This window comes from Ascidia mentula, chromosome 7, assembly GCF_947561715.1.
Source record: "Ascidia mentula chromosome 7, kaAscMent1.1, whole genome shotgun sequence".
Classification (NCBI taxonomy): domain Eukaryota; kingdom Metazoa; phylum Chordata; class Ascidiacea; order Phlebobranchia; family Ascidiidae; genus Ascidia; species Ascidia mentula.
Window position 1 is genome coordinate 7,881,978 of NC_138572.1, and position 9,573 is coordinate 7,891,550.

General features: G+C 38.6%; 2 protein-coding genes and 1 non-coding gene across 3 annotated transcripts; all 3 read left to right on the forward strand.

Annotated features, from left to right (window-relative positions):
• The first annotated feature begins 3,251 nt into the window (after positions 1-3,251).
• LOC145908119 (uncharacterized) lies at positions 3,252-4,530 on the forward strand. Its single transcript, XM_082995310.1, has one exon. It carries the CDS (start codon positions 3,418-3,420, stop codon positions 4,321-4,323), a length of 906 nt encoding a protein of 301 aa, XP_082851436.1. The 5' UTR covers positions 3,252-3,417; the 3' UTR covers positions 4,324-4,530.
• Positions 4,531-4,532: 2 nt separating this feature from the next.
• On the forward strand, positions 4,533-7,647 carry LOC145908118 (importin-13-like). Its single transcript, XM_082995309.1, has one exon. It carries the CDS (start codon positions 4,562-4,564, stop codon positions 7,418-7,420), a length of 2,859 nt encoding a protein of 952 aa, XP_082851435.1. The 5' UTR covers positions 4,533-4,561; the 3' UTR covers positions 7,421-7,647.
• A 1,282-nt stretch (positions 7,648-8,929) lies between these two features.
• On the forward strand, positions 8,930-9,001 carry Trnag-ucc (transfer RNA glycine (anticodon UCC)). Its single transcript has one exon. It is a non-coding gene; the product is annotated as a tRNA-Gly (tRNA).
• The last annotated feature ends 572 nt before the right edge of the window (positions 9,002-9,573 follow it).

Below are 9,573 nucleotides of genomic sequence, written 5' to 3' on the forward strand. Positions count from 1 at the left end.
CTACCTCGCTGTGGCGTAAGATACATGATTTTTTTTCGACATACATCCGACCTCAAACCGGTTCAAACCAGTTTTTTTACAGGGAGTTGAGGCGACGAGTGACGACAAAATTTTTGATCAACATATGCTTGTGTCTTCTCATCGCTAACATAGTGTTTTTGAGTGGAGCATCGCGCGTTGAAGAGGAGATGATCTGCTACACAAGCACTGCGCTGCTCCATTACTTTCTGTTAGCCGCTTGGTTCTGGATGACTGCTAATGCTTACAACATGTATAAGGCTTTGGCAAAGGTGTGTGGCAACAAAATATGTTTTGTTATAGGTGTGTGAAATTTATATTTCAAAATTATTTTTGCCCATTATATATTAGTGTCTAATTTCTAAATTCCTTGGTGGTAGAGCGTTGGGCCTGGTTTGTCCAGGGTCGTCAGTTCAAACCTCACCGGAGCTTGATTTTTCAAATCTCGCTCCAACTTGCAAGGATAAAGTGGCTGATACAGCTAGGCTGCAATGCCTGGGCTGCGATGCCAGTAAACCTAATGATCTCGATATGATAGCTGTGAGTAAAAACCTGCGCATTGGGGCGATCCTGCCATTGCATGAAACTTTATTCAAAAAAATATATATATTACTTCTGGTGGTATCAACAAAAACCAACAACCAGCGTACCGAGTACTACATTGCACTCGCATTGCTAAAACACACAAACCAGTGGATATTCCACTGATGGTTGCTTTGCTGAACCTGATTTTAATTGCAGGTTACACTGGGCGAGGCGCCTTCCCGTATACCAACAGTGGTTTCGTACGTGGGCCCATTTCTTATAGTAGCTGTGAATGCCGGTGTAGCCATATTCTACTTTGATAACCAAAACTCCGTTCCAGGTTCGTAATTTTTTTTCCTGTTTGGGTAAATCTGTGACAATATTTTGCAAAAAAAAGGAAAGGCATAATACCTTAATAAATGATTCTGGAAATCATAACCCACTCTGTTGCAACAGTCATTACGATTCCCAAATGTAGTATAATTATACCGCAAGCACGGTAACGTTTATACTCCCAAGTTTGTATTGTTTTCCATAGGATCTTGAGGATGCATTTTCTTAAAATTGAAATATATTGCTCTAAAATACAAAGCTGATTGATTTTAGCTTAAGATAAATGTTACTGTGATTGTTGTATTATACCTCCTTATGACTCTAGGACAAAACTCCCGATGTGAGTAGATAGTATACATAAAAATGAAGCCTTATTCGCCTGGTTTTGCTCTGGGATAGGTGACATATTCTTCCAATCTGCTTACCGGGCCAGGCACATGTGTTGGTTGCACGACTACTCTCTGTACTTCGGTTTCTTGCTTCCTGTTGGAGTGCTCGCCATAATGAACGTCGTCTTTTTCGCATTGGTTATGCACAAGTTGACCTGTCGCAAAAATTTGGTACGTTTACAATAAATGAATTACAGTGACCACATTACCTTGCTAGAAGTTGATTTAATTGTGGACCAATGAGACAGTTTGGTTCTTTGATGTAATAACCTATAGCTTCCTAGAATTCCTAAATTTTTGCTAACACGTGGACTTAAATACGTTTCGCGAACAGATACAGTCAACTGCAAAGCAGCGAAGCAAAAAGGAAGATTTCATGATAGCTGTAATGATGCTAATAATGATGGGCCTCACATGGGTATTCGGTTTTCTAATGCTGGTTGCAGATAACGAGCCGTATCAAACGGCTATGGCTTGGTTGTTCACCCTCTTCAACTGCACTCAGGTAAACAGCAGTAAAGTACAGTAGTAATTTAAATACATCCTGTGGTAGGATATCTAAAACTATACATCTGTGTGTATAAAAGTCTTCATTAGTAAACATTTTAACACAATGTAAGGACAAAGGGTTAATTCTATTACAAACAATACAACAACATCAAATGATAATTAACGATATGTAGGCCTATGACAGCTACAAAAAAAGTTTCATTAGTTTGTGATGATGTTTGGAAAAAAAAATCCAACGCAGTGCTAACTCTGCAGCAATCAATGTGTAAGAAAAGGCAGAAACTAACGTCATTTCATTTCATGACAAAATACTCTTTTTTAATACGTTGACCACCGGCGTAACAACGATCAATAATATTTCTTATGCTTCAGGGGATATTCATATTTTTGATGAACTGCATCCGCCAAGACCGTGTTCGAAATATGTGGCTACAATCTCTGTTGATTACGCTAAAATGCAGGAAATCGGCGATTTCGCGCCAAAACGACTCCTTGCGCACTTCAATCGTTAGCACCAGCATACGATCAACATCGGCAAAAAGTACAAAGAGGCCATTACATTAAAAACCTCATGCTGAAACCTGTTTATGTTTGAATACATTGCGTAAAATTGCCGCATGCACTTCAACATGTTTTAGTGTATTAAATAGCAGATGGGCTTTAAAACTGCATTCGGCATGATCTGTTAACAAAGCTTTTTGTCGCGATGAGCAAGCAAAAAATGGCTGCCAGCTTGTTGCACAATTGTATATAAGCCATGTCTGGTTTGATTATTTTTTGTCTACTTTTTGCGTCACCTCATTAACACAATAAAATTTAAAAAAAAATGAAAACTAACTTGTGGGTTATTTAATTGTGCAAAGTTTCCGAAAAAGAGCAGCGCCAAGGTTTGTTATTACTTTATTCGCACCAAAAGTATCTGTACTCGAACTGTACTCTGACCTATGAAAGAAACCTGACCTATGAAATTACAACAGACTTTTAAAAACTGACCACATTACCATGCCGTCAAGGTAGCCTACACACATATACAGTACCATTGATGAAAGTGATACTGACTCGGGGCTATTATTTAGTGAAACCACATGTCTTTTTGGTTCTTTCCATAATACAAACAAAGTTTCTGGGTATGCTATATATTCCTTTTTTTTAAAGGCAAAACATTTATTCATTGCAGCATTCGAAAATCCCATGAGACCGAAACAAAAATTCGAAAATATACCTGCAAACAACATACGAGAAATATTAATTTTAGGGTTATTTTCTTACATTTAAAGAAACTAATTTTCATGATAAAAAGTGGCGAATTTTTCGTCATATATATCAACATTACTCACAGGTCATGACATGCCGTTGTACCTTCTACGGAAAAATAATATCCTTGACTGCACTTTACAGCAGTGGTGCAGCACTTTGTTGCTGAATTTTAGTGTTTTTTTACATTTTGCAAACCAGAGTCATAGAAATGTTTTCTATGGTCTTTATTGCAAGTGAATATAATGTTGAATACTGCTGCTGTAACGATTTTTTGTCAATAAAGGTTAATTGCAGGTTAAATTAAGTTCACAGCTTAGTGCTTTGTTGCAAGCATATGTTCGGTATCGTTCTACATCTTTTCCAACCTTATGCTATTTAAACAACCATGGGTGAAAAGATGGATCTTGTCGACATGGAAGAGGACATCACAGGGACAGAATTTAAGGACTTTGATGATTTTGAAAAATGGCTAAAAATGTATGAGGTGATGTCATTTTGCAAGTTTTACAAAGCTGACAGCCGGTCTGTTGAGAGAGCCAATAAAGTCATTGCAAAAGGCCAAGTAAAATACCCAGACTCCTTTAAATATGCATATATCAAGTATAGGTGCAAGCACGCTGGCGTGTATAAATCAAAGTCCAGTGGCATTCGCAAAAAGACCAAGACCTACAGACTTGATTGTCCTGTCAATATATTCCTAAAAGCTGATCGTTGGAAGGAAAGGCTGTATGTATTCTCATGCAACCTACATCACAACCATCCAGTTTCACAGTCTATATACAATATGTACTCACTCCCAAAGATAAAAAAGTACCAAATACCAGGGCTTTTGGAAAGTGTCACAATGCCACTGGTTCATGATGAAACTCAAAACAACACACATCAAGACTCGAACAAAAAGAGACAAATATCTGTCCAAAAACGTCGTGGAAGACCAGCGAAACTTCCACGTACAGAATTAAAAGGAGACTATATGTTTGGTGATATGGCTGACCATGGTTTAAGCAGCGATGATAATGATGATTCCGAACAATTGAGTGTAATAATAGAGGGTGACTACCCTCTACACACTTGGAATGCTAAAGTAGAATATACCCATGATGAAGATGATGATGACACTGTGTTCTGTTTAAACCTCATTCCCAAACTTAATGCACTCCCTGAGAGTAGAAAACAAGAGGTAAAAATGCAAGTCATGGAACTAATGGCCACGGCTGACATGCCTGAAATTGAAGATCAGCCAAAGGATGTAGTAGTTATAACTGAAGAAACTGAAGTAACTGAAGTATAATATTTTTTGAACAAAAACCATGTGTTAAAGTTGCAGTCTCAACTTTGCATATACTATAAGGTGTCATTCTTATGTTTTAGTGCATTTTTCCATAAACTTGCATAGAAGACACAAGTAAATTGACATCCGTGTCATCTATTTTTTCTGTGTCATTTCAACCTTAATTTGCAAATTGTGTCAAAACATTTTTTATTTTTGTCTTCAGAATTGTTAGACTTATTTTCACAACTGGTTAAGTATGACAGAGCCTGAATTTTCTGCTGAGAATGTGGAAAAGGCTTTGTACCAATTATACTATGATCCTTCCTTTAGTACCAAGGATGTGGCACAGCATTGGCTGACCAAAGCGCAGCGGGCAAAAGAAGCATGGAGTTTTGCATGGACGTTATTGCAGCCTGGAAAAGCCACAGAGATCCAGTATTTTGGTGCCAGCTCATTGGTTAGTAAAATATCTGGATCATGGAATGATATACCTGCAAGTGATATCTTTGTGTTGCGAGATCACCTATATGAGCAGCTATTGCACTTCTGCACTATACCAGAAAAGAAAATAGTGTTAACACGCTTGTGCGTGGCCTTTGCCTCATTAACTATTAATTGTGCCATACGTAACATATGGCCCACTGCTTTGACTGATATAATACAGAAGCTAAAGCATTCCAGTCCTGGTAACTCTTCAGGCAACTACCAATACATAGCACTTTTGGAAATTCTCACAGTATTACCAGAGGAATGCCAAACTTCCCATTTAGAAAGGTATAAAAGAGGATTACTCATGCATATGCTCAAAAGTGGTGTTTCACTAATCACACAGTTGCTGAAAAGTCTATTTCCAATTCCAGTACTTAAGCCACGTGTTATTAACTGCCTCTCCAGTTGGATATCACTTGGAACTCTTTTGACCGAATGCGAGGATCTTATTTTGGATGTGCTAAGGTGTATTAAAGAACCAGACTTGTTTGAGAAGAGCATTGAATGTATGCTCAATACCTTTTGTTCACCCATTTTAATGGACTACCCAGAAACAGTTAAAAAAATTTTGCCTATTGTTCTTTCCACACAACCAATGCTTGAAAAAGCCATCGAAGAGCATGACACTGAAAATATATTAGGCCTCACAAAGCTAATTTGTAGTCTTGCTGAGAATCAAACAAGAATCATCGTCAACACTTGCACAGATCCGCAAGCAGGCCTTGGTATTATTAAGTTAGTGATGATATGTACCAATGTACCTCTTCAGTATCCCACCGATGAGACGTCGAGCCCCATTTCTTTTACGTTCTGGTATACTTTGCAGGATGAAATCCAGGCCATGTCAACGGAAGACAATATGCAAATTAGAACCCATGTTCTTCCATATTTTTACAATTTGCTAAATGTTTTATTGAGGAAAGCCAGTTACCCACAAGACAACTCACACAACGATTGGTCATCGGATGAAAAAGAGCAACATAGAATTTATCGCATTGACATTTCTGACACATTAATGTATGTACTTGAGATGCTGGGTATCCAAGTGCTTCTGTATATATATGAACAACTACAAACATGTCTCCAAAATGCCACAGATATGGAAAAGGATTGGCGTGGTATCGAAACATGCTTATTTGGTATTCACTCCATTGTTGAAACATTAACTGAATCTGACACAGATATTCCATGCCTCAAAAGCTTGTCTGAAATTCTACCAAGAATTCCAATTGTGTCTGTACAGCTGGCTGATACTGTGTTGTACACTGTAGGAACATTGACAGAATGGCTCAGTCGTCATCCCGAAAACTTACAAATGCTTTTGCAGTTAGTTGTTCCTTCCATAGGAAATTCTGACCTATCGCTATCAGCAGTGCTAACTATGAGAAGAATTACAAGAGAGTGTGCTGAGCACATGGCCCCATATGCAGGTAATATAATGGACCAGATCTCTAATGTTTTTATGCAAGGTACATTAAGAAATAACGAAGAATCATGGTTAATGCAATCAGCTGGATACATCCTTTCTGTTATGCCTGAAAACGAGTACCTTCAACATGTTGAGAAATTGCTTATGCTACACATCCACCAGCTTGATGCTTTGTCCAAAGAAGAGCCATCGACACCAAACAAAAACAGCATCCTCAGAATACTAGAATTGTTGACAAACCTCTTTTCAACACTGGACAGACGAAAAAGAGACGAAGATGGGGAAATTATTGATGCAGATTTGAATACCAACCAACATGTCATCTTAATGCTGGAGCAGCTGATGCCCATTTTTAAAGAAATTTTAAACCATTGGGTCAGAGATGCCCTAATTGTTCAGACACTGTGCAGCTTGTACAACAAATCTATTCGGACCCTGGTTTCTGCATTCAAACCTCTTTTGCCGCAACTGTGTGAAATGCTGTCCACTGTTTACCAAGTACTCCCTTACTACTCTGTACTTGAACTTGCTCAACAAATAATCTTGGTTTTCGGATCCGACCCACAGGAGCTGGGAATTGTCTCCGACCTGCTCCATGCCATCATCACAACCTCATTGAACGTATTTGAAAACAGAGCCCACATTCAACATCCCGACATTGCACAAGGCTTTATGCTTTTGCTTGCATTAGTTTGCCGCAAACATCCCGACCTTTTTGACCACATTACAAAAGATGAAAAGCCAAGTGTGTTAAACCTGTTTCAATGCAGCATCTTAACCATTGGATTGCCGGACTCTGAATCGGAAAAAGCTGGTTGCAATTTCGTGTTGGAATTCTTTGGTCTTTACCCCAGCAGGCCTAGAGTTGCCGGAGCAGTTGAAAAATGCGGAAAGGAGCTGCTAGAGGTTGCGTTGAGAGCAATTGGAGGGGCAGCCCCTAGGACATGCATGGACAATTTTTCAGACCTTTTGTTCTGTATATCTAAAACCGCATTCGAGAGTTTCAACGTCTGGATGACCGAACTTCTATCGGACCCCAATATACCCAACGGAAAAGTGGAAATGGCCAAACGCCACATTTTTCACAAGCAACTGCTTCGTGAAGTAAAAAGCAAAAGAAAATACAGGGACATAGTGAAGGAATTTACGCTAATTTGCCGTGGCCTCCATGGCACAGAGTATGCCAACGGCACGTAACGCTGTATTATTCGCCATTTAGGCAATTTTTTCTACCACAATTATGTTTTTTTTTCCTCGAAACTTTCTGTATTTTTGTTTTTTACCCTATCGTTGGCTTCCTGAAAAGTAGTATTTGAAAAAATCAATCATAAGTTCATACATTGCCAGTTTTTGCGTCACTGTTCATGGTCTTTTCCTGTTTAAATGTAACTAGTTGCAGAAAAATCGAAACTGCAAAAAATCAATATCCGTTCGTAACATTTGTATTGGATTTTATATATAGGCTATATTTGTTTTGTAGAATTAACAGAAAAACTTAGCAGGGTCTAAGACATGCACCTTCCGATTAAAAAGCCGATTTACATCACACGGCCGGAATTCGAACTGAATGACGCTACAATATATATATTAAAGCCACAATACTTCATCAAACAGGCTTCTGGATATATAGTCTCTAGTAACATTATTCCCATAAACCCTTCAAATACAAAGCACAATTAGGCCTATTGAGTTTGAGAAAAAAATTTACACTTGGCATATAGGCCTATAGTGCTACACTGCTATTATAAACTGGGAGGTCTAGGGGTCATGAATATCAGTTTTTCTTTCAAAAAAAGGATTCCCCTAGCTACAGATTAACGACCCCCCAAAAAACACAAAAAGACGCCCTTTAAAATCCCTTCAGAGCGGTACCTAACTTGTACATCTGTTTACCGACTGAATATTAAATATGACCGTCATAACAAGAATCAGACTTTTACTTGTAACTTTGGCTACAGTTCGACGAGAAAGACAATTCTACCACCATTGCAAAGTTTATGTGTTTACCGGCCGAATATTGTTCATAACCACGGCCCCCAAAAAACAGTTTTTCGATCATAACTTTTTTTTCTAGGCACAACGGGAAAAATAATTTCACCACCATTGCAAAGCTCATTGAAAAACCTTTCCAACGATACCAAACTCGTCTTCTCATTCGTGGGGGACTTTTGTCGCGTCACTTAGTCCTAACAAGCCCATTCTACAATCTCTTATAGGGCCCCCAAACCGTTTTTGCACCATTTCACGCAAATATTAATGACTATACGCAACTCCGTTCGGCTCTAATCTTAACAATTGTGCTTATTTAATTCCCCGCCCTTTTTCTATAACTTTGCAACTTCACCGTACCATTTTGCCGGTTCGCCTTCATTTGCATTGATAATGATTGTAGAACACAATCGAAACGTCTGCATGAAGTTTTCCAGCATTGTATGGGCTATCTTGTTCAAATTAAAGATGTACAAAACCGTGAGTTATGTTCCTAATGACTATAAATATATCAACAAATCTATTTCAACCTCTATCTATCAAATTCAACCTTGAATTCGTTTGCGGCGAACAAAACGATTTCACGATGCACCAAAAAATATAAGGAGCAGCTAAATAACGTGTGTTGCTTTGCGATGCCTAATCTAAATTCAAAACTAAAAAAAACAGCTCTATCGCACATCGATATAGTGGCGAAATTGCACAGCACAACCCGTCGCGTCGATGGTGTAACGGTTAGCATTGGTGCCTTCCAAGCACTAGTTCCGGGTTCGACTCCCGGTCGACGCATCGTTTCTATTTTTCAAAAAGAGTAAGATTTTTTTTAAGAATGTGATAAATAGGTTGGTCCTGAAGTAAATACATTTTGCAGCATGATGTCAGTAAATAAAATCTTATCAGAAAAGCATTTGCGAAGTATTAAAAAAAAACAGCGCAAACCTGTGTTATTAAATTGAAATTTCAGTTAGTTTGCAGTGGCTTGGAAAAAGTTCTTTTCAACAACTTCAGTATTATTCATCACCTCTGCAGTTTTCCATCGACCTTTAAAACCCGGTTCGACAGATCCGGCAATTTCTATGGTAGGTATGGAAAGAGTTGGGCCTGTATGGATACGACCGCGAGGTGTACCCAACAATAGGAAAAGTATAATAGCAAAACACTGGCTTATTGTCGAACCTGGCATTTAATCGGGTGACCTTTTGAAATCGCGCTTTACAGTAAATACCTGGCGGAAAGACGATACCCATTTAGGAGGATGAAGTATTGTACGGGATGACAGGGGACCGTTAGAACCGTTTTGTAGCAGGTATATTAATTCTCAGTTGCGGCAAAGGCGATATGGTATCGTAATAACCGTATCA

What these genes read in the sequence shown, in the direction of transcription:
- LOC145908119 (XM_082995310.1), top strand. Translation starts at nt 3,418, where the DNA reads ATGGGTGAAAAGATGGATCTTGTCGACATGGAAGAGGACATCACAGGG.
- LOC145908118 (XM_082995309.1), top strand. Translation starts at nt 4,562, where the DNA reads ATGACAGAGCCTGAATTTTCTGCTGAGAATGTGGAAAAGGCTTTGTAC.